Source organism: Apaloderma vittatum, unplaced genomic scaffold, assembly GCF_000703405.1.
Source record: "Apaloderma vittatum isolate BGI_N311 unplaced genomic scaffold, ASM70340v1 scaffold9322, whole genome shotgun sequence".
Classification (NCBI taxonomy): Eukaryota; Metazoa; Chordata; class Aves; order Trogoniformes; family Trogonidae; genus Apaloderma; species Apaloderma vittatum.
In genome coordinates this window covers 23,141-48,577 of record NW_009701862.1, presented here as the reverse complement: position 1 = coordinate 48,577, position 25,437 = coordinate 23,141, and the positions used below count along the sequence as shown (strand labels likewise).

The 25,437-nt window shown below is 40.5% G+C and overlaps 1 protein-coding gene across 4 annotated transcripts in view; it reads left to right on the top strand.

Annotated features, from left to right (window-relative positions):
- MTUS1 (microtubule associated tumor suppressor 1) overlaps positions 1 to 25,437 on the top strand; it is an 86,442-nt gene that overhangs the window by 44,296 nt on the left and 16,709 nt on the right. For 2 of the 4 annotated variants that reach the window (XM_009879310.1, XM_009879314.1), the window contains one exon: positions 12,763 to 12,980. In XM_009879310.1, coding sequence (XP_009877612.1) covers positions 12,763 to 12,980 — 218 coding nt within the window. Of the gene's footprint in view, positions 1 to 5,499; positions 5,521 to 8,664; positions 9,155 to 12,744; positions 12,981 to 25,437 lie in introns of those variants that run through there. The other 2 variants (XM_009879312.1, XM_009879311.1) reach the window with 2 other exon arrangements.

Sequence of the window (25,437 nt, the reverse complement as noted above, 5' to 3'; positions counted from 1 at the left end):
CTTTTGGTAGATGAGGTACAATGTTTATGGATAACTTAGCACTGATTAGTGCTTCCTACATGCTTAGAAGTGCTATTGCCTGGCTTTTTAAAAAACATCAGTAAATTTGAGTCTTATCTGGATTTATTTGTCTTTAAATGGATGCACAGTTTCATAAACACAGGAAGCTGTTGCTGGATACATTCAGCATTCATTTGGCACAAAGACAGTAATATAAAATATAACCAAGGCTCTGGAGGCTCTTTAGATTTCCACTGTCTGTCCTACTTTTTCTTCCATAATATCCTTTAGGCAGCATTTCAGTGCCACGCTTAAGTCAGTGACATTTGTTACAGTCGTATAACATCAGCTCATACTAGTGTGATTGAATAAATAGTTTCTGAGTTCAAACTAAAAGCTAGTCTGTCCTTTGTGTCCAAGATAGCTGCAAATACTGTGCAAAAAATGATATTGCATATTAACATGTTAGTCTTGTGGTCAAAAACTTATTTCACAGGTCTCCTGTACAGTTGTTTTCAAGAAAAGATTATGGTTTTTTGCAAATTACTGAGCCTTATGTAGACTCTTACTCTGAAAGACTTTGAGCAGTTCATAAAAACCAGAGAGAAATATTGAATTCTTGACTCTACCATTAAGCTGAGCTAATAAATGCTTTGGCAATTAACTAATCATGTTGATTGTGAATGAAGAATTACTACAGGCAGGCATAATTGATGAAATGAAGTTCAGTGATTCAGTAAGTTTAAAATAAATACTGGGTTTGTTGGGTGTCTTTGTCATCTTTATTTCAGTAAAACAGACCTCTGTAGTACATAAGCAGAAGGTGATTTTAAAGGCTTAATTCTATATGCTACAAGAATCCAGTTTGGATTTGTTTTGAGTTCTTCCTGTAATTAGCTTTTAAAACCTAATATTATTGGAGCCAAATTTGATACATAGATCTGTAATAAATTTATGATGCAAAAAATTAAGTCTGTTAACTTCTCTTACTCAGGTTTGTGAGTAACAGTGTTTCTCCCAGTTACTGGATGTTTATCGCTAGCTTGCCAGCTCCTTTGGAAGGAAGCATGCTAAAAAGTAGTTGAAAAATAGTTAAGCTGTCTACATATGTGACTTCCCAAAACATAAGAGGCTGCTGTGCATGCGTGAGAGCACAAAAGAAAACTACTCAGCCAGCTTGTTAGTATCTGCATGAAATGTAGCACACAGAGAGATTATGGTCAGTGATTTAATCTGTGTGAAGTCAAATCAGGATTGAGCTGGAAGACAAGGTATAATGAAAAAAATGCAGAGGGATGTTTTGTGGTAAGAATTGAAATGGTTGAGTAGTCTGGTGAAACACTTTTTATGTCTTTAGTAGTGTTTACCTTGCTTCAGCAAGGGGTAATGTAAATGCTTTCTGGAGGCTTCTATCAGCCCTGTGCTTCTGATGCTGAGCACTAAGGTGGACTCTGGTATTAGGGAAGGAATGAGTTCAAGCATTACAAATCAGATGGCTTCTTCCTTTCTGGCTGTGCTTCAGCTGTTTCACCCCAATTGCACATCGCAGCTAGGATCTTCAGAAAGGCTAGAAAAGGAGAAAGGTATGTTGACATCATTCTACTCTCTGGTGCTGTGCGAGAGCTTCCTACACATCTGGAGATACAGCGGGCTGCTAGCTGTAACGGCATACTACCCCGCACCCCCTGGATCGGTCTCTAAGTATCTGCACAGCCTGGTTTTCTATTGGCAGCCCTAAGTGTATCCAAGAAGGATGTGGAGGTAAGAAGAAGGGATCAGGATTTGCACTGGGGAGGCAATTAATGGGATCTGGGAAAGGCTTACAAATGGTATGAACTAATCATGGTGGGATTCTTTGTCCCAGTTGATTCTGGGTTCTGAATTTGTTCACGGGAGACTGCAGACTGAAGGGCAAAGCTATGCCATGTCCTGTACTTGTGAAGAGGCAGTAGAGGGCACCAAACAACAAAGAGCAACTTCTTGTCAGGAGGTGGAAATGGAAACACCTGATTCAATTCTAGACTTGGCTAAATATATTGTGAATGCAATATTAAGACAAAATTCAAAACTCAACTAGTGCTGCTGTATACATTAGGCCTGTGGTACATAAGGCAAAAAGTGTTACGGGTACAATGTTGAGATTTCAGAGTATTAGTCAGGCTTGCATTTGTACTATGGATTTAACAGGCAGACATCTGTCTGATACCATAATTACACACTTAAAGGAGTCCCAGACTTGAACATTAAGTCCTTTGTAAAAAGTGACTTCTAAAGATTATCCTTTCCAATCTTTTAATCTGCTAGAAAATTTGGACACTGCTGTTAAGTGTTTTTTGTATTCTTTCCTGCCATCATCACTGACTTTGCCAATGTACGATTAGTAAAGTTGACAAAATATGTGGCCATTTAACATCATGATGACTAACTTTGTCATCATCAAGACTGGAAAAGAAACAGCTACTGGTGAAAAGACAGAGAAATGTGTAACACTAAGTCAGTGCAGGGCACAGTTCAAGAGAGTGTTGATTACCGGACTTTCCATCAGAACTTGATTCTTTTTAAAAAAAAAATGCACAGGGTGGTTGATCAGGCAGTTGCAGCTATGACATGGGTTGAGCTAACACTCGTCTTTGTGCTTTTATTTTGGAAGCCAGCAGCAATTCGGAAGGTAATGTATTTTCTCAGATGTTTAGGTATCTTTACAAGCATTGTTATTTGTCTTCTTGCAGAGATTCAGTATGAGGTTAACATAGGTTTTAAAACCTAAATTATAATCTTCAGAAATGTAAGTAGGGCTAATGCAACATGGAGTTTCTGTATCCTTAATCAGTACAGTAACAGTACCAATTTACTGGCAATTTACTTTCTCTAAGGGGAAGAGCACTATATTCCAGGCAATCAGTAGTGTGTTTGACAGTGTCCAAAAACAGTTGTACAAGAGCCATATACCACAGGAGAGGTGACACCTTAGGGAAACAAAGACACATCAGTGTTAATCACTCAGATGAAAGCATGGTTTTGGTTGAGAAGTATTGAGGGTTTAATGGGTGGTTATTTTAATAGGCATGTACCTGCAGGGAACACAGTTCAAAGGCTGTCGTGCGGCTAAGAGTCTGTTGGGGTAGGAACTGGAAAGATAATGTACTGAGGCTTATCTAGGAGCCTTAGTGCAGTGTCACGCTTGGATTGTTGGTATTTTGCTTGCCTTGGATTTATGGCTGCCCCCAACTCCTCCTGATTGCAGGGAGAGCTCTCTCTCTTCAAAAAGATGGCAAGGCCGTTGCTCATTACCCAACAGGAAAAGTCCAAATCATCACACAGTTATGGCAGAGGGCTTGTTACACTTTGTGGGTTATCACTTCAGAGCCTGAAAGTGTTCTCTCTTTCAGTGAGTGTCTGTCACTTTCAATACTTAAAGGGAACCTGTAAGAAAGATTGGGGCAATCTTTTTAGCAAGGCCTGTTGTGACAGGACAAGGGGCAGTGGTTTTAAACTACAGCAGGGTGGATTTAGACTGGAGGTAAGGAAGAAATTTTTCACAATGAGTGTGGTGAAACACTGGAACAGGTTGCCCAGAGAGGTGGTGCAGGCCCCATCCCTGGTGGTATTTGGGTCAGGCTTGATGGGGCTCTGACCAACCTGATCTAGTTAAAGATGTCCCTGCTGACTTCAGGAAGGTTAGACTAAATGATCTTTAAATGTCCCTTCAAACCCAAGGTGTTGCATCAATCTGTGTGTCAGATTTACTGGCAAGGAGTAGGCTGGCATCTGTCTTCAGGAGATCACTTTTGCAGAAGGAGCTCAGGACTGATTAGGTTGCTGACCCTTTTGTGGAGGTCTTGCAGTAGCTTGCTTAGAAAGATGTGCAGTTGGAAAACTGGCATGGCTTGCAATCTTTTGGTTTCTTCCCAACTGCCTCTGTTTGTAGGTTTCCTTTTCCACCCATGTTTTTGTCTTAAGTACACTGTAATGAAAATGGCGCCCTTGGTGCTCATGCTCCATTTGTCGTGTCGACAAGCAGGAAACTAATAAACAGCTACGTGTGGTATATTACAGTTTCTAGGTAGCAGCTTTAGGCTGCAGGACTCTGGCATAGTCTGTAAACATTAGTTTCTTACCTAATAGGCATTGTAACAGACAGGGAAGCTTTTGACATACTAAGAGGTTCTGCTTCAGAGGACACTTGCTCCTACCAGCATGAAACCCAGTGTGGCCAGTGCTGCAAGGTATGTGTGTGTCAAATATGCGATTAAAACATTAAACAGACATAGAGCTCTTTGAAGTACGTGAATACATCTGAGACTTCCCTTTCCTTTTCACTGTCATGTGTATAAAGACAATACCCAGTTCTGTGGCTAGAGGTGAGGAGCAAAAAGGGATAGATTTAAAATGATGTACTGAGGCAAGAAGTCGGTGGTTAATACTGTAAGTTGACGGATGAGTTGGCATGAGAGAGCGGACGTAGACTTCAGAAACAGTACATCAGACTTAATGCCTGGAATAGTATGTGATGATTCTGCATTCCTCCTCCAGGCTGTACCAGCATTTAAGGAAAAATATGCTGAAAACCCTTTGAATCCCTGCAAAGAAAGGCAGGGAGATTTCTGCTCTGTATGTTTTAATCCTGCTGAGTCAGTTCAAGCATCTAGGTCAGATTTTACCTGCCTGCAGTTAAATTATTTTCAGCTCCTGCAAACTTTTTTAAAGCCTCTGTGATGGGTGCTGTTTATTTTTGTTCAGAAAAACTTGAAAAGGATTTGATGACAGCTAAAATAAGCTGATGTTCCTGGACATTGGCTAGTGGCTGACTCTAAAGAAGAGAAACTAGAGAGATTATAGTTGAGAGTAAGGGAAAGGGATAGCTGTGGTTCTGCTCTAGAAAGCATTTAACTGTCTTAGGCTTCAGACCACACTGATGATGGGGGGAGATGTAAGATGAGAAGTGCTCTTTCTCTTCCTCCGGCTTCTTGAGACAAGACTATCTGAATAAGTAGCCAGAAGGGTTTCTGAGGCACTGCGTTATCTTCAGAAATGCAGTTGGGCAAATTATTCAGGCACAACTCTGAAAAAATGAAGTGCCTTTCCTGTGGTCTGGACCTGGCTCATGAGTGACATACCTGATGCATGAGCAGAGCAAGTGGGTGCTGTCTGCCCCGGCTTATACAGACAGGCCTGAGGCAGAGCTCAGGAACAGACCATCACTTCTTCAGGAGCCTGTGTTGGTACAGTCACCAGGCTGGACTCTGAGAGGCACAGCAGGAACATGGGCATTTGCCACTTGCCAAGGTCAATGCAGGCAGAAATTACAGTTGACCAAGCTGTGGAACAGCTGTGCGGGTTGGAATACTTCCATCCAAGTCTAGCCTGTCAAGCCCACTGCAGACACCGTTAATGCAGTTTTGAGACTGCTTTCCCTGCATATTTGTCTGGAACCGCTTTGTGGGTTTATAGCCAGAGCAGGACTTTTCAAAGAAAACTTAGAGCCAGCTGAATTTCCAGGTCCTTTCAGAGATAATGTCTGTCCTGCTGCAGATTGAACTCAACGTTTTCGTTAGTTCTTAAGTCTTCCTTCCTGAAGTGCTGTAGCTTGTCATGAGGCAAACTTGAAAATCAAAGCCATGAGATCAAATGATTGATCAGTCTTTCTACTGCATTGCTCAAATAGCTTGAATCCATTGCAGCAGGGGATGAGGCAGTGGGAGAGAATGGCAGGAGAAGTATAGAGGGTTTTCTGAGACTTCAGAACTAGCTGTGTAAAGGTTAACATACAGAGTGAAGTTATGTACTCACTTGCGGGCTGTTTCAGATGTGAGAGTGAGATCTGATAACTCCTGAAGGAAAAAAAAACCCACCATAATCAGACCCATGGGTCATGCAGGACTGCCTTGGTAGGACTAGCTCGCTCACAGCAGGAAAAGATAAAATGTCTAGAGTAGACGTCAGCAGTGTAGATTTGTGTTCCTCAGGCTCTGATAAAAACAGACCTGCAAGCTTACTTCAGTGTTTATCAGTATATTTAGAGAAATTTGATCCAGCTCAAAGCTCCACTGAACAGTTCACTCTAAGTGTTTCATGAGTGTTAATATTGTACAGGATACATGTTTTGTAATGCTTTCCATAACTTGGTTCGGTATGTTGTGAGGTGTGTTGGCAGCATTTCCTTACCTTTATTTCTATATTTTAGCTGTAACTTGGCTGACTTCATAAATATGAGTATATATCTAGTTTACAAGGATATCATCTTGTCCAAGTGTTCCCTCCTATTATATGTAGCCAGTACTCTGTTCTGTAGCCCTCCCTCTTTTTTAATGTTTAATTTGTTCTTTCTTATTAGTTCTGAAACCTCCAGCCTAATGCCAAGAAGTCCAAGGGTGGGATTTTTTCTTTGTTTTTTTGTTGTTTATTGGGGGTTTTTTGATTGTTTGTTTGTTTTTTGTTGGGAGTTTTTGTGGTGAGAAGAGTGATTTCAGTTGTCAATTTTAATTAGGCAACTAGATGCTTCCTCTTTCATGTTTGGGAAGTGAAAATACCTAATTGCTGTTTTAAAACTGACCCCAGTTCTAGTTGTACAAACTGGTCAGCTGTACAGAATGTGAAACACCTTTAAGCTCAAAGTAATGGATTTTTTTTTTGTATGATTCACTGTAAGCTTCATATAAACTGTATTACTTAATACTGTAAAATAGAACTGTTGTTATGGTGTAGTGAGTTTCTGTGCTAACTTCAAAATTATGCATGGTACTTTTCTCAGATCTTTTAACTTAATGGATTTTATTCTTATAATAGAGTTATAGAAATAGGGATATTTTGTGTTTGCTGGTAGGTAATTATGTAAAGTGTCTCTGTGTTTTCATAAAGCAGGAAAAATACTTTAAAAATACTTTAAAAATCCCTCCAACCCAAAAACCAAAAAAACCCCAAACAATTAAACTCCAAACATCCCACTCAAATAGACCAGCTATCTAATTATTAATTTACTCTTGAGAAAAAATCCTCATCAGTATTTGACTTCTGTTAGTCTATGAAATCAGGAGGTTTTTCTCCTCAACTGAACATGTTAAGATACTTGAGATACACCTGTATTAGTGCAGGTGGTGCTGTAGAGATGCAGAAATACTACTAATGCTCCTGCCTGGCTTTCTTCACCTATATAAATCTTCTGTCAAAGATGTTACCTAGATTCAGCTTTTACATTGAGCTTCTGCAGTCTGTTTTGTGTGTTGGTCCTTAGTGGTGACTGTATGTGACTGTTAGTGCTCAGGTGCTCTTGGGGTAGCTATCTAGCTAGAAATGGAGCAAGGGGGGCTGAGCGGGAAATAAACTACACCTATGGCCTGTAGTTGTGCTGGGGAAATCCCATCAGAAAACTCATGTCTCACCTTGTGGCAGCCGATACAGACTTCGAAAAAAGCTCCACCATCGGCATTATGTCCACCGGGGGCTGTGATACCACTGTGATAACAGTCTGGGGATACCTGCAAGCTGCAAGGTGCTCTGCATGGAGCATATGTCTTCAATACCTTCCTAGTCCCATGAGTATGCCTGGAGCAGTGCAGGAGGTGAATTGGAAAGTGAGCAGTAAACTTGCATTGGAAGCTCTGAATGCTGAGTGTTGTGCTGAATACTAGCTGGCCTTTTTGAAGGCAGACTGGTGCCTTCAGCAGAGCAAGATCTACATTGTGTTGGTCATTTTTTCCAAACTGAATCCGGTGACTTGGTAATTAAATTGCTGTGTAACAAAACAGCAAACAGCCTGGTGTCATTAATCTACCTGGTTTTCCTTGGAGCCTAGACATATTATGAATGCTCTGCACTTAAAAGTAAGAATCCTTAGCTTTTAAAGGGAGAAGTTAACACTCAGACCCACTAGCTAAAAGGTTTAGTCTCCTTAACCTGCCACAAATATCTCATTAGTCATTTTTTCCATATTGCTCTGGTTAACCATTTATTGGTTGTGGACTAGAGGGCTTCCTCAGGGTCTGGGTTCTGAAGATTGCTAAAAGAGGATTGCTAGTTGTGGGAATGAGCCAATGGCCAAGATGCTCAGATGTGCTGTGAACCTTCACTGTAAACTTTAGCAGAAGGACAGATGCGTAATCACCTTGTTGAATATACCATCGAAATAGCCAAGTGCTGTTGAACTGTTTGGCTTTCAGCTCCTGCAGGCAATTCGAGCTGCTTTTGAGCCTTTGTCGTGGAAAGGAAGGGCCTCTGTGTTCTTCCAGAATGTTTGGCTGTGTTGCAAACCTGATTACTGATGCCTGGGCATACTTTGATTGATGCACAGATCAAATGACTGTTGGGAGTGGCTTTTGAGGTGACGTCCCACGTACAGTGATGTCAGCAAAGGATTTTAAAAAATTCAGGTGTGGCATAACCTGCCAATTAAACTGATTAGTGCTCTGGCTGAGTCCCGAGAAGGAACTCTAGCTCTAGAGCCCTGCTTATTGAAGTGTTTTATTTAGTGCCTTTGTCTCACCCTCTACTAGACTTTTACCTAGCACTGTCACTGCAGTGTGCTGTAAACAGAGGTGGGATACCATACCAAGATCTATGTGCTGATTTTCTTGTGATCTGGGGAAATCTACTACCAGCTCACAAATGTATCTGACTGCTCGGAAGCTGTGATGCTGGAAGAGGTCCTGCACCTCCCGTGGGATCAGGATGGAGTGCCTCGCTGCTCTGTTGGCAGAAGTGAAAGCTAGCCAGGAGGCGATGCAGGCTGGACAGAAGGAACTGAAGCACAACTTGGAAACATCTCAAAAAGAAATCAGAACGGTGCTAGCACTGCAGAGGAGCCAGCAACAAGTGAAAGAAGATCTCAAAGCAGAGATGAAGTTGAGTCACTTGGATATACGAACTGTGCTTGAGGAAATCCAGCGAGTAAGAGAAGAAATGGAAACTCGATTAACTGCTCAGGCTGATTTGGTCTTACTGATCAAAGAAGTGAGCACGAATTTAACATGTGTAGACAAAGCTTTCCAGAAAATGGAAGAGAGGCAGAAAGTTTTTACCAGCCTGCATCTTCCTACAAGAGAAAATGTTGAGCAAGGATTTTTCTTTGAAAAAGGCTTACACAAGACACACATGTGTTTTGAGAAACCTATGGAAGCTAACAGTTTGGATGAGGAATGTGAGAAGAAGGTGCTTAGTGGTAAGACAATGGTGGCTGCAAAAGTGTGGGGAGAAGTGAAGTTGTTCCTACTTGTGCTTGTCTAGTAGTTTGTTTAGGCTATTTGGAATCCTTTTTAAGATTTGTAATGGTTTTTTTAGAAATTGAATCTCTTGCCTAAAGAAAATAATTTTTGTCTACTGTAGACATTATTACACAGGCCTTCTTAGTACACAGTAAACAAAGGAAGGCTTCAATTTGGTTCTGCAAACCAAAAAGTGGATGGTAGATGCTTCATCTGGTAATCCAGCAACAGTGCACAAGATAGAGGAGGTCAGGAAACCAGTGATACCAGGCAAGCTCTGAGATTGCCCAGCACTTGACATTGTACTTGTCTAGGTGGCTATGCCTCAGCACTCAAACGTAATTTTATGGAACACACCCTAACACACAGCTGTGTATTTCTTACTTCTGAACACCTATCAACTAAAGAAGCTATCTATGGGAAACAGTTTGTATTATGGAAAAGCTTGGGATGGGTCTAATATTTTTCCTGAAGAAATGGAGTTAACTGCTCCCATCCATGTAGCAACTACAGAGGGAGTGGGAGGATTTTTGGACACTTTCCAAGGTCATGGGATATTATTTTTGCCAGTGAGATATTGAATCTTCTGTGAATGATTCAGTGATCAAAAGGCTTAGTCTTTGCAAAATCACTGCTAATTTTATATCTATTTATTTATTTACCAGTATGAAGAAGGCTAGGACCTTGAATGGTGATTCTGTCTGGTTACTGTGCTACACATGGTACTTGAGAATTTGATTTCTAGTCTTCAGAAATTGAGCACTTCAACTAGAGTGGGTACATTATTTTCAAGCCTGTTGGAGAAGAGTCCAAACAGTAACTTAAGGATGGAGTATTCTGCCTTACAAGTCTGACTGTATAAAGGTGGCAAGTAAAAATGCCAAAGTGAGGAGGACCTGGGCGGGTAACCAATACTATCTTTAATTTAGAGTCCGTTGCTGATGCGTCGTATCAGTAATTAAATTCATGATGCTTTTGTTTTAATGAAAGCATGACTTTTGTTTTGACATTACAGCATGCCTTCTGTACAAATCTGGAAACAATCTGTCATTGCCCAGAGGTACGTAGGCCAGAAATAAGCGCTGGAGTGTCGCTGGTGCTAATCTGTAGAGGCAGCTCACGCTACAGAGGGCTCATGCTCGCAGAGAAATGCGTTTCAGCGTTTGAAGTGGCTGTGCATGCCACATATCTATGATAAACTTGCCAACAGGAATGTCACTGAATTTCTCTAGTGGATGGTTTTTGTTCAGCTTTTTTTAGTATATTATCCAGGGTTGGCTTGGATGGATGTTTAAATGAGGTTCTAGGAAAAGACTTAGTCATCTGGACATCACGATAAAAGCAGCGGTGTGAAACTGGCAAACTGATAAAGGCTGACTGAACTCTGAAAACTGGGTATCTGGAGTCTTGTGTCATTTGTGGTTAGCTGTTGTACTGCTGTTATTTAAATGAAATAACTTCATTAGGTAACAGTATGTGATGTAACTTTTTGTCCAAATAAAAATTGTCTGCAAACATTTGTTCAGGTTTAAGGCAGCTCTGTCAGGGTCCTACAAATGAATATAAAAGTAATTTCATATGGTTAATTAACGATGACATTAGCATTTGTATCAGTGAATTTACCCAGTACCCTTAAATCAAGAATAGTTCTTTAAGTGGAGCATTCAGAAAGGGAGCTGAAATATATGAGAGAGTGGGAGTATGTGAGCCAGCAGGGCAGGGAAGGACTGACTGTACATGTTTATTCTCTAGTCTCTGGTCTCTTTTTCCCCCTCTCTACTTGATTATTGTTTCTAGTGATTTTTGAAGGAGCTTTAGAAGGTAATCAGTATTTTCCTAAACACAATATGCTCTATAAGTCTTATGGAAATCTGATATAATTTTTCTCATTCATTTAAAGAGGTCTAGTCAAAGGACATTTTATGTCTGTGTTGTGAGAAAAAAAGTGTTCACATTACTTAAAATGGTGGTAAAAATAAGCTAACTAGAACTAGCAGCCAAGCTTGGTATTTGTTTTCCATACAGCTTTCTGTTTGATTTGGGTTATCACACTGATACCCCTTTTAACAGCTCCACTATTAAACTGCAAGATAGTGTGTTTCTAATTGAAAATACTCCCTTTAACAGTCAGCATCTCTGAGCAGAAACGTAGTGAAATCTACAAGAACACAAGAGCATCTGAACGTGATAAAGCAATGTGCTGACAATTCTCTAACTGTGAGGGGTGACAGAAAAACTACATAGAGAGGATTTATTTGGAAAATTAATAGGCTCAGGAGGAATTATATACCTGCCTAAGCACAGAGGGGCCTTGCTATTTTGAACAGGAAACTTGGTTTCAAGTGCTTTGAAAACAAGTGAAGGCTGTGCAAGATTGATGTATTAATGCAACAGTTGACGTATCAGACTAACGTGAACTGAGATTCAAAGCTTTTGTTATTAATACCATCTCCAGTTACATGATTGAACCTTGCACCACTGGGAGTAAGTTACCTGTCAACCTTCAAACCTGCTTGGGCTTCAGAAAGCATTTATGAGCAACTACTACTAGTTGGTTAGTTTGCCCCCCATTTTTTCTGCATATTTCTATTTTCTTTTTCTCCTAATCTCACCTCTCAGGTTTTTTTCACTTTATCTTGAAGAAATCTTGTTAAGTTGAAACTGTACAGAGTAATCTGCTTAGATGTCTTCATTAAGTTGCCAAGGGATATTTATGTATTGCATCAGCCTTTTATTGCAAAAGTGTTTGCTCATTCCCCATGGGATCAAATGGGGAAGACTGGCCCTATCTGCACGGCAGTACTGTGCTCCCTTTCCAGTCGGAAGGCAGCAGAAAAACCTATAACCTCCGTAGTGTTTACGAGGCAAGCGCTGGATTATGTAATGTGGTTTCCTCTGGCATGACATGATTGTGTACTGTGAAGAGATTGAGGTTGCAACATCATTTAGGAATATTAAATCAACAGTGTAATTCTTGGACCGTGAATAGTGGCAAGGCAAACTTGAAATGTGTTATGTTTTGGAGCATTTTAAAAGTCACATCCTTGTGACTGAAATTGCTGACATTAAGAAATGCTGCAAGACCTCCAGTTAATAAAGCTTAAACCTGAGATGAAGAGAGGAAAGTTCCCAATGAAAACTTTTTGAAGAAATAAATTAGGGAAAATGGTTTTGTACTCAGCAATACTTTAGAGTGCAGAAAGTATGAAATCCATGTTGCAAACACAAGTGGTCAGCTCGTATATTAGAACTAAGTTATGGGATAGGTAGAATGACAGAGTTTGGCATTTTATGAAAATGTTTATTCAGAGCACAGTGTGAAGAGTATGCTGAAAAGTATGCCACGGAATACAGGAAGGTGAGGTTGACGTGCAAATGGTCGTACACACCGGTATGGTGCAAGAAATTAACTTGGCGGTGCTACTGAAATAACCCTTTCTCCTAGTTAGTATTTCAGGAAGTTTTTATAAGAATTTACAGCTAATTTCTTGTGCACCTGTCTTTTTAAGTTTTGGCAAGACTTCAACATAAAGTGCATATTAATTAGTTATTGTTGTTATTTCAGTCGACAAGGGCAAGCAGCGGAGTCCCAAGAGCTCATGCATACAGACTCAAGCCTCCACGGATGTGCGTTCATCTGGCACGAAAACAGCCGAGTTGACACAGTACAAAACAAAATGTGAGACCCAGAGTGGAATCATCCTACAGCTGAAAAAATTTCTGACAAGCAGTAACCAGAAGTTTGAAGCATTAACAGTTGTGATCCAGCACCTGCAGTCTGAGGTAAAAAAAATCACAGCTAATCAGTTTTGTCTTTGATTGTGTATATATTTTTTTTAACTCTTCTCAACGAGGGCTTCTGAAAATATTAATGTACCAATACATAACATCAGTGTTTCCATTCCAGTGATTTCTGGTTTTGTGTGGAGGTAGCAGTAAACCTGCTCCTGGCATCAGCTGGATAGAAAAAAATGAAACCCCTGTCACTGGGCCTCTTTGCAGCTTCACGTCCTTTTTATAAGAGAAGTTTTTAAATGTTTGTAGTTAAAGCCTCCTTTGGGGTAGAGTACCCTTCCAGGTATATACTTCAAGTTCTGCCCTTGTAGGAAGGACTAGTTTCAACAGATAATCTACATGACCTTGCTCTGTTATCTGACATTAGGTAGAAGAATATACAAGGAGTAGGTATGTTTTTGAGCTCTTCGGAATCAAGTGTGAGTTACAGTGGTTTTATTTATCGAATCCTGCATTATTGGTGATGTCTTAAAATTAGCAACACTTCATTTAGAAAAAAAAACTTAGAAATGTACCTGGAATTTAGAGTGGAATTAATCTGACGTGGTTTAATGTGTATTTGTTCTAGTCGATTTGACATACATGATGACCTAAGCAGTTTTATATTACACTAGAAAATAGTGGTCTGCTTTGAAAACTTCTGAGAGAAGAAAAATCTGAAGTTAAGGAAATTATAACAGTTAGGGATCTACACTGCAGCAATTGATGTAGGCTTTAATAGCAGTTTCTCTTGTGTTTATGATCCAAGATTGGTATCAATTTCTTTTCAGCTATTCCAATATATGGTCATTTTTATAGTCTGATATATAAGAAAGCACTGACTTGATTTAGTATGCTGCCAGAAATGTAACATTCTCTTCTTGCTGGATAATATCTGCTCACTCTCATTTCATCTATAAGTACTACATTTAAGTCCAAGTCTGGTTCAGCTGGGCAATAGCAGTGTCTTTCAGCCAGTTTTGTGTGTTTAGCTTGGGTTTTTTTAAACTCTTGATTAGAATGCCTTTCTCTGCTACCAAACTAGTTCTAAGATCCTCAAAGCAACTTGATACAGGATTTTTGGATGCCTGTCATCTAATACGAAATTGTGAAATTTATATGTGAAATTCTCACTTCTAAACTTCTGTGCAATCTTCTAATTGCTGTATAATAAGCACCTTTTGTGTACCTTTGATAATTAAATGTCTTGGCATAGATTATTCTCTCAAATATTTTGTATTGCAGCTTTTAAAATTTCAGGAATACTTTGACAAGCTTCTCATTAAATATGACACTGACAGACACATTTGCTTCTTCCAGGCTATTTTACAGGTGACTTAGTCTAAACAGTATTTATTTATTTATTTGAGTTAAATGGTTATTTACAAAAATAAGTTTAAAAGAAGTGGTGTTGAAGATGAAAGGGAGAGAGAACTGCATGGAGGAAACTAGTAATTTTCCTTCTTTTTCCTCCTTCGTAGACAGAAAGAGAAAAGAAATTTTCTTTTGGTCAAATTGTATAAAATTCGTAATTGCAGGGAGTTAAGTCTAAGCACTTGAAAATGGGATAAATGGCATAATGCTGTACTTTCATGCCAGTTAATGGTATTGAGGTTGTTCTCTCCTTTCCCAGGATAAGACAGTGCTTGCTCAAGAGTCACGTCTTACTTGTGTGTACTCACCATAGAGGTGAGAAGGACCCTTCTGCTGTAAGGAATACTCAGAATCTGGTAGTTCGCCAGGGGAAAGGTCCTGTAGGATTTCTGTGGTTTAGGTAATGGTGTGAACAGTTACTTTAGTTTTTCTGTTTTGTTTGGATTTTGTTCCCTGACTTGAGGTATTTTTTTGTTTTGTTTATTGTTTGGGTTGGATTTTTTTTTTGTTTTTTGGGGGGTTGGGGTTTTTTTTTTCTTTTTTTTGGTTGGTTATTTTTCCTTTCTGGTGAGGCATGGAGTCTGTTATAGCTAACTTAATCTCAACTGGCCAAATGCCTGCAGGTTTTTTTCTGAGGTATGTCTTGGGGACTCCTTCAATGTAGTTTTCAAAATATTTGTGTAGACTTGGGGAGAAACTTGGAATTAGGGTTTAAACTGTAAAGCAGGGGCTCATAACTATTGCAAAGCCAGCTGAAAGTAGCTTCAGCTTTTCTGATTTAAAAAGAATAAAATAAATAATGCTTGGCTGATTACTTTAACAGCAAAGCTGTGTTTCCTTTGCTCCAGGCAGAGCATGTGTGAAGTGACACGGTGCAGTGGCATAAGCTGATGAAACAGCTCATTGTAACCAGAGGAGCGTCCTGCTCTAGGCTCCTCTGGTGCTGGTCTGTCCTTTCGGAAGGCTGATTGAATTTGCAACTACCAGAAATCTAACCCAGCCAAAGAGAGAGAATTTCTTTGCCAGGTTAGCAGGATGGACTGTCGTAATGTGTGATCAGAGCTGGTGCGATGGTGAGACAGGATCGAGGATGGGCTACCATGCAGCCCAGCCCCAGCCTCTTGGCAAAACCTGCCCTAGCCTCTCCCACTTTCCCTGCAAAGCTGAAGTTACTGGGAGGTGATTCAGCTGTTGGCTTTGTTTGGATTTGCTTTCCTTCTCATTTTCCAAGAGGTCACGATGCATTTCTGCACAAAAGTTTAAAGTTGCTTCTTGTGAGCTCGTTTGAAACAGAATGTAGCTGTGAATGAAATCAGGACTTGCTGGCAATGACTTCTGTCAAAAACACAGCCAGCCCATCTGGCATGAAGTGGAGAGGCTGCTGTTGAAGGGTTAAATGAGATTGAGCAATGCTGCTGTGTTCTAGCCCAACAGGAATCTCCCAAAACTCTGCCTGAGCTCAAACTTCTTTGTTCCAAGTTATCTTGGAGCTGTCAATATTAACGGCTGGCTCTGATAATACTTTCACATGCAAGCCATCAGAGTTTGCCCAGGGAATTTCTGTGCTTAACTACCTTTACCAAGATTCTTCTGAATTTAAAAATCCTAAAACCCCATTTTCTACCTTGCAGGAGCTACTATTGCACTGGGTTAATACCAGATAGGAACCCTCTTGGCATCCAGAACACTGGATGGCAATGAGCAGGGTGGCTGGAGAGAACACCACACGATAGGGAGGTTTTTTTTGTTGTTAGACAGCTGTATGTGCCCTACTGGAGTTAGAAACATATCCATCTGTGGGCTAATCACAAAAGCAAGCTTAGTCTTTCTAGATTACTGCACTCCCTCTGATCCACTAGTAATTCGTGGGAGTTCATAGCTAATTTCCTGGTTTTTAAGTTCAAATGAAAAAGGAAAAGTGTCAGCATAGAGGAAATGGTGAAATCAGCCATTTACAATAAGTGCATGAAGTGCCAAGGAAAGCTGTCTTCCGTTCAACTACATTTAGCTCTGGAATTTGTTTTTGAGTTAATAGCAAGAAAAGGTAAAAGATTAATTTTGCATACAATTTTGAGTTCATTTCTTTTCCCTTCAGTAATAGGTGCAGTCACAGAGGCTTTAAATACATGGTTTAGCTTGTCTATGGTAAGTCAGGCCGTGGCTGCCACTCCTTCAGCCCTTCCCTCTCTTCCCTTGCCCTCATGTTGTGCAAGCTGGTGCTCACCTGGCCTTGAGGAGCCAGTTCAAGCATCCAGTCAGAACGAAATAAAATTTATTACGAGTCTAGTTTCATAGGTCTGTCCATACCCAGTGTTTATGGGTATGTCCCTGCACAGTGGCTTGCTGTGGTGTGGAGTGGAAGGGAAGAACCACGAGTGCTGGGGTGGGAACATGTACACAAGAGGTCTGCAGCTGTGGGTGGGAGCCAGATGCTCCCTTGGGAAGGAAAATTCCAGATTGATTGTTTTTCTGATGTTCTGCAAAAGTACATCACTAGCTGATGAGACTGAGGTCATGGAAACTCCTCACAAGCCTCTATTTCTCGTCTCCAGGGGGATGCTCAGCCCCTTTCCCTGCCTCGGGGCTGCTTCCTGCAAGGCTGCTGGGGAATTTGAAGCTTTAACTCACTGCCATGTATAAATACCTATATGTTTGGGGGGTGAAGGGTGTTTGTTTTAGCAGCACAGTATTAGCCTGGTTTAAATCTGATTTTGGTTTATCTTTTGAGCAAAAACGTATTGTTAGCGTGACTTGAACAGCTTTGTTACTGCTCGAAGTGTGAGTTGACATATAATATCTCTTAACACTTGAATTTTAATGCAAAATTACCACATATAGAACTACTCAGGTCATTTAAAAGAAAACCCTATAGGTGGTAAAATGTTTACTTATTATGAACACCCATTTCTGTTCTTCTACTTTAATAAATGAATCTAAGCATTTCAAGAGCTGTCAGCACATTCTGATGTAGAGGCAAGCTACAAATTTGGTCTTTGTGACAGAGATGAACAGAAACTATATTTCACTGTTGTATCTTTCCTGGTTGTGGAAAGACTGGTACTTACAGTTCAAACTTTACTTGGGAATGACTGTTGTGACATCTTCCAGAAGTTTACTTCATCGAGGGAGATGCCATTTGAGAGACTATAGAGCCTTGACAATAATAAGGGTCTACTGCTAACTGTGGATGTGACACAGGAAGCAGCATAAGTAATGTGCTAGAAATTGTGTGACTAAAACAGACTTCAGTATTTCTAGGTGGAAATAGAAATTAACCATTAGTATATGAGCTACTATAACTGGCATTTCCTGGGATGTGGATGACTCTAAGAGTTGAGATACTATTTTTTTTGTATTTTTTTTGAGAACTACTTAGCACTTTAGAGAGGGGTTTGCCCATGTTCGAAAATATATGGACACACGCTTCTAGAAAAAATTTGTCCTGGCCTTTGTGGAATCAGCAGAAAATGTTTATATTTATCGGATGAGAAATGCATTTCTAGCTTAAGGACCAGAAGTATGCATTGCATCACTAAACTCACTTGTAGTAAAAGGAAGAATTTGGGAACAGTCATATTTTTGGCCTGTAAATCCAAAATGTGTTGGCAAGCCTGTTGTTTACAGCAGCTGTCCTGGAGTTAAATCTATAGTTTGATATTTCTAGAACATAACATCGAACTTGACTGGTTCACGTCAGTGTTTACATCCGAAGTATACTTGTGCTCTTTAAATCTGGCTTCCCAAAGTATGGACATAACTTTTTGCAAGAGAGAATAAGGATACTTAATTTAGAATGGTTTTGTTTTTCTTAAAGTTTTGTTGTTTTTTTAAAAAAAGTCACTTAGAAGTCAAAAGATGATATCTTGAATTCAAAGAATTCAAATGGTTTCTGTTCAATAAAGGAGAGTGCCTGAGAAATAACACAGTCACTTCCCCGTGTAAAGCAAACCTAAGCTCTGGCACCTTGCACCTAGCAGTAGCTGTTGGAAAGCAAGGAAATTCCAGATTATTCTCAAGGCTCTGTAACTTATGGCTGCTGATGGACAAGCATATTTTTGGCAACAGGTTGGTGTTTGAGCTCTCACATCCAGAAAAATATTTTAATCTGTTAATTACTGCGAAAATAGGCTCTAGTGGAAGTAGCTTTTCAAAAGACACCTCAGTTAAACAATTTATTTGGTATATCTGGGTATTCAGAATAGGTTACAGCTGGAAACAATTGAGAGTCCTGTTCTACACCTTATTTCTCCTAATTCAGGTTTTTTTCAAGCTGCAGAATTAATGACAGTAGCAAGCTAGATGTATCTATTACATAGGGAGGGGTTAGTGGAAGAAAGAAAAAAGCATCTTTGCTTCTTGTTTGCCTCTTCTGTTTTGTGCTGCCTTTTCAGATGAAATCCTAAACAGGCTTAACAACGGAATGATGTAAACCAAATACTATAATATTGTGCTTAAGCATGGGATCTTGTGTCCTGACATTTCAAAGAACTTTATAAAAGATGATTAAAATTTTATAGGTGTGAGAACGTAAGTTGCGACGGTATAACTTGTTAAAGCTACACGGTATCTGATGGAGACTGTCTCATACTCATATGGAATTAACCGAGAGAAAAAAAAAATTAAATACTGAGAAATTAATACTGAGAAATAAAGAATTGCTCAGATAGGGTAAACTTATTCTTATGACATAAGAATTTTTACAGGGAAGGAAGGATTCATTCTATGTGGCAAGTGAATACTTCTCTATTACAGACTGTTTTCTAATATTAGTTAAGTTAAATAGCCCTTATTCCTACACCTGGAACTAACTTTGTAAAGCTAATGCATGAAAGTGGACATCACTTCTGCAAAATGGGAAAGCAAAGATTCCATAAGAGGATAACATCACATTTAAAGCTTGTAAGGGCATAAAGAGCCGGCAAGTGTAAGATCCTTGTTAAATATTAAGTGACTCATAGGAATCCTGTCTGGCTGGTTCTCTGCTGTAGTGTGTCACACTAAACATCAGGGAATAAGCATCTGATTCTTCATGATTCTTCATGAATGTAGCCAGCAAATGAGAAGTAAAATATTAGAAATTACCGTGAATCTGTATCAGCTAATCTCATAAGTATTGTAGTCTGTGGCTTAATTGAATTCTGTTTGAAGTAAAAAGTCAAGGTGAAAACTGCTTATTTAATTTGGTAAGAAGACAAGACATACACTAACAAATGCCAGTAGTACTTTGGAAATAGTAGTTTCACTGGAGATTTTGTGGTGGCTTTTTTTTGAGATTGTTAATGTAATTTTTAATGCAGTAATAGCCTTACTCCTCTATTCAAAAATATACATGGAACAGGATGAGGAAAGCTTGTTTGCCATGCACTTAACTTGGCTCAGTTTTTTCCTGGCTTTTAGCTCCGAGTGCTACAAAAAATAAAAACATTTTAAGGTTTGGAATTTTTAAGGAAGGGTGGGGGGCAGATGAGGGGTCTGGGGGGTTTTGTTAGTTTGGTTTTTTTTAAAAAAAAAGTCACTTCTAAAATTGTTGAATTCCAATTAGAAGATTTTTTTTGGAAGGGATTGGCTTTTGCCAGGAAAGAAGAGACAGGAACTGGTAGAAATAGTGTAGTAGAAGGACCAAAACAATCAAAGCAAATGTCATACTGCAAAATGGATATGAGTGGCCCTTTACCTTCAGACGATAGGTGTTTACCTTCATATTTACCTTCAGGCTATAGGTAGTGATCTACAAGTGATGAATTTATGCAAAGACATGACTCAATTTCTGCTGTATGACCAGTGATGCTGCCTGTCTTTTCATGACCAGTGTACACAAGGATGGAATAGACTTCCAATTTCTAATGTTTTTTGAGAGGAACATCGACAAAGACAAGAAAGGTATATCCAGTGTTAAAAACTGTTAGCAACTAAGACTGCACCAGTATTAAATAATTAAATGGTAATCTGTTCTTCCATACAAAGTCAATCCTGTAAGGTCTAAGCGCTCTTATTACAGAACTGCTTGCAAATAACCATAATTTATTGTAATTTATTGATATTTTTTCAAAGATGCTCAGTATTTCTCTCTAAGTTTGATTTTCAGTAGTAAGTGCTTGTGGTTTGAGCAAATAGCTTTCAAAAATCAGGCTTTCCTTCCCTAGAATAAAATCAATTTGACCCTGTGTGTGACAGTAAAACACATTTAAGTGCTTCCTTTCTGTTTCATACACTATGAACAACTTTTATTTAGTCTGATCTAATAAAATGCTTTTTGAAAAGCATAATCGTATTTTTATATTTGACACTTAATCATGCCCTTCCATAAGTTTGACTCTTGAACTGACGTTTTTACACCGCATGTTGCTGTTGTAACTAGAAGGCTGATGTACAGCCTTCCAGTTCAGAGCTGTTGTCACCTGCCAGTTCTGCCTGTGACAGGCATGGACACTGCCTTTCGCGTGTGACTCGGAGCCGCCTGCCCGCGTGCTGTGGAGTGCTTGGTACCAGCGTCACCTGGGCCCTTCTCCACCTTCTCTGGGCAGGGCCTGTGCCACATTCCAGCCTTAAGAGGGGAAAGTTCCAGTGTGGGCACGATACATTTGTGCATGAGAAAAGTCCTGTGACACAACCTGATTCCCCAGGATATTTCAGGACCTTGAAGTGGGATGAGTCTGTTCCTTTGCCGTGTACTAGTGCTTGGCAGTTTTGAGTCGCGGCAATGTGTGGGGCTTGTTCTGAACCTGCTGCTATGTAGAAGGTACAAGGTGTCACACGAGTACAATTTGGGGAAGATCTAGAACTGTTCAGCTGAGGATGAAAAAACTAAACGAGAGGGTTTTGTTAAATGACAGAAGCTTCCTAAGAAACTTGAAAGGTCACAGAGCTCCTAGAAGAGGTGTTAGGTTGCATGATGTAGGCAGGCACTGTGATAGGTAGCTTATCACATAGGTGGTAGCTTGAAAATAAAAATAAAAAAACCCACAAAGAAACACGACCACCCCCCTATTTTTTTGCATATAAATGCGAACTTTTCACTATTGATTCTTGTGAATTCTTCTTTCTTTAGTACAACTTCAAACGAGTATGCATTTTGTTTCCAGGAGGAATGTGATGGTTTAAAATGTGAACTGTAATGTGTGGATAATTACTACCAGATGGGCAGTGTTTGCTTATTTGGACACACATGCCTGAAATCTGGTTTCTGCCATGGTTTGCTCTTTATGTAGGGTAGCTGTGGAAGGACTCATAGCTCTTAATGTGCAGGAAAAATTTGCAAAAGGTGAGTAGGGCTCTTGGGCTGGGCACAGCCTGTCTGAGGCTCTCAAAGCCCTGACTTGCAGGTAGGGTGTGGAGCTCCCACAGCAGGGCCACCGCCCCTGGCCAGCAGCGGGACTGGGCTGGGAAACCTGAAATGGTTAGTCTGGCTAGTTGTACATCCTCTCAAGGAAATAGCGTTGCCGGTTTGCCATAAACCTGCATGCTCCTGGATTTGGGATCTGCAAAGGAGCTGTGAGATGCTTGAGGAACACCCACCAGTTCCAACTTGAGAACTGCTTTTAACCCGAGCTCTTGGAGACTTTTTTTTGTCTTTATCCTGTGGAGATTTGTTACAGGTACATACCCAGGAAGGTTGGTTGATATAAGTACCTTTGTTCTTTCTGAGAGGTGGGCTTTTATAAAGCTTTCTGCTTTTAAAGTAGAGTCATGCAAACTGTTTGATGTTGATGTGTTTTCACTCTTGTTTGTATCTAAAAGGACCCTAGTCTGGTCTGTTTGAATCTCAAGCTGTAGCAAAAATAGCTGGTTGCCAGGAAAAATACTCTTAAGCCTGTAACTGGGCTGTGTAACTGCCGGTAACATAAACATGAATGACAAATTTCGTAATTTTTTCCATTCCTGACTTGGTCACTTTTGTCATCTTTAAACTGTAATGTTTTCCAGCCCCCTATGATGAACCTCTTCTTTTTCCGTCCAGTTGTAGTGGAGCATACCTCACCTTCCCAAGTGCCCTTGCTGTGTGAGGCACACATCCCCCTGAACTTGCTTGTCAGATTTTCAAAATGATGGATTTTTAACTGCTAATCTTTCACAAAACAAGAATTGTTCAAGTCTCCTTTTCTATGCTGAGAATGTTTTTTGTATCATCTGATAGCAAAGGGGAACCACCCTGATATTACCTGTGGCAAAGCTTTTACCCCCAAACTCTGCTCTTTTTCCTTTCTACAGCTTCCATGTTTGTGGAAGGGGGAGTGTTTTTGGCTAAAGCGCAACTGGATTTCTTGTGCACCTGCAATAGATTCTTTTGAAATAAGAAAAATAGGTACCCCAGTCATCTACATGATCTTGGCATAAACTCATAAATTGTGCCAGAACGCTCCCTGAGTCTCTGACAGCTAAGAGAGGATGATCTCTATTGCCAGATTTCTCTGGATAAATGAACAATGCCAAAATTGCTCAATCTTGTATGCTCCCACTTGATTCTGCTCTTTCAATTTCTGGTATTGATTTTTCAACCAGAATTTTGTAAAACATGAACTAGAAGATTACTTGATATTCCAGCCTAAAGCACATGCATGGCTGTCTTTAAATCAAATACTGAAGATGGCCCTTTCTGGATTATTCAAGTGGTCTTTGATATTTCACTGCACGTAGATATCAGGTCTTGGAAACTTTTAAGTTTTCTCGGGACCTGGAGCTTCGGTTTTCTCAGGGCTTACCTAAAAGTGTGCTAAATTAACTGCTAGTTGACTACTTATTGTAGCTGCTTGACCATATGAACTACTTGTTCTTATTTTAGGTTGGCATTCTCTGTGGCTAGCTTTTTCTGAGTATGTTCTTTAATAGAAGGTGATGATACCAGTCTGTCACAGTTTGCGAAACTGTGAATGGGCAAGCTGGAGGTTGAGGCACAAGGCTAAACATCACCAGAAAAACCAAAAGGGCTTCAGAGCAGCAGAAAGCAAGAAGCATTACAAAAAATAAAATAGTAAGGGTTATTCTATTTTATCTGGAGTTTTTAGTCTCAGCCTCTGTCAGTCCTTAATATATTCTGATCTTACATGCTCTTTTCCTATCAAATTGCTTTAACTAAAAACAAATATGGAATGTGTGGACCATGAAGGAGGCCTTTGGGAAACACTAAACAAAATGTTAGCATTTTTAAAGGATCTGCTGTGTTGTCCAGGCACTAGACTGAGGGCAAAATTTGAGATGTTTTACTGGTAGAGTGTGCTGGAAGAAATGAGAGTCAAGGATGATTTTTTGAGAATTAGAATGACGAATGAGTGAATATGCAAGCCAAGAAGGAGATGGGGAGAGTATTAAAAGTAAAATAAATCTCCTAAATGTGTTTGTATGCTAATTTGGTAATGGACAAGGCTACCATAAATGCTTTGGAAAATCCCATCAGGAGCCCACAGCATATTAAAGTGCTTTGGTAGTTAATTTGCTTGCAGATCCACTCCGTGGCTGCATCCCAGCGTGCTAAGGTGCAGCTCAAATACCTCACTGCAGCATTCCCATTTTCAGCATCGGATGCTGTGTAGCGGGAACCAGTGTTAAAAAGGAGCAAGACAACTCATCTCTCCTTCCTGAGCAGGAAAACGAAGAGCAGAGCAAGTCCTTTCAATAACTGAGCTCTGTGCTCTCCTGAGAATTTACTGTGGAGGGCGAGGTGTGGTTTGCAGTCTTAGCCCACGGTCAATGTGAAAAGCTGCTAAGTGGTTAATGTAAAATTGTAATGCGGCTACTGAACGCCTCCACCGGTGTGTCAGTGTCCAAATAACTGTTAAGACTGCTTAGACTGTAGTGATTAAAAGGAGATCTTTCACATACAAGGTCAAAAATGTAAGTATTTCTAGGAAAGGGCCAGCCCTTTCCTACTAACCAGTTCTTTCAGCTGCAGAATAATTTCCTGTAGCTTGCAGCAGATGAGAGTGTGGAGTATAATAATCACTCATTTTCATTAGTCTTGTGTCAGACATTAATACATGACTGGTTTCTGGGTGGCCATTCCCTCTGTTTTTTTCTGAGAACAGTGTATTTTACTGCTTTATTTGTTCTGCAGGCATGGAGTAGGTATCCCCACCTCTAGAACAGGGCAACCTGGTGAGCAAGCACTGACATCAGCCTGGGCTCAGTCTGCAGCGAGAGTGACCGAGGGCAAATGAGGAACTGGCTGGAAAGGTGGTTTTCCTCAGGGAAAATCTCAGGTGCAGGTGTGGCCCCGCCAGTCTGCAGACTCATCTACCTTTGTGAATTGTAGTTGTGTAGCAGCTGATGAAAAAGTCTACCTGATTTTTTGGAGCTTGGTGGTTGTTTGGGGTTTTTTTTCCTAATGTGTCCTAGCTGAAGGAGAAGCATGCAAAGGGAATTTCAAGCTCTTTGCGTGCGCAGGGACTGTGAACATAAGCCTGGGCTTTGACAGCAGCAAAGCTGCTGTATCTGTGGTTCTCCCATTCAGCTCGGGCCTCCCACAGCTTATTTTTGCATCAACAAATTAAGTGTGAAAGCAGCGTATAGCAAGCTCAAAACAGCTAAAAATAAGCTCCATTATCCGCAGAGAAGGGCAGCGTTCCCTTCACAAACCTGTCCGCTGTTGGAGCAAGTGGAGATCGATGGGTCTAATGTCTGGGGCTCGCCTTTCATAAAAGAAGGGCTGTGGCTTTAAGTAATCGCTGGCTGCTTGTGCCAATTGCAGAAGCTGCAGTATCTGCTGCTGTCGGGAGTGATCGGCACGGAAGTAGGATAACCTGCGGAGGCAAGGTCCAGCGTTGCCGCTCAGCCGCGGCCAGACCATCCTGGCTGGTGGTGCCACCACCTGCGTGTTGCCTATGAGTGCCGGGGGGCCAAGCAAGGGGCTGCTGGAGCTGGACGATGGGCTGCTCTAGCAGCAAACTGTGCCTCTATTCTCAGTGCGCTGCAGCAAGGGTAATTAGTATTTGTTTCGCAGCATTCTTCCGACAGCAGGGAGCTGGACAGGAGCTCGGCCACAAGCAAGGTGAAAGCGTCTCGGTGGTGGGAAGTCTGGACCTTCTGACCTTCGCACTGTGGCCATGGGTGTGAGGTGCTGATTGCCGAGACCATGAAGCAGCTCTGCTGTGGCTGTGCC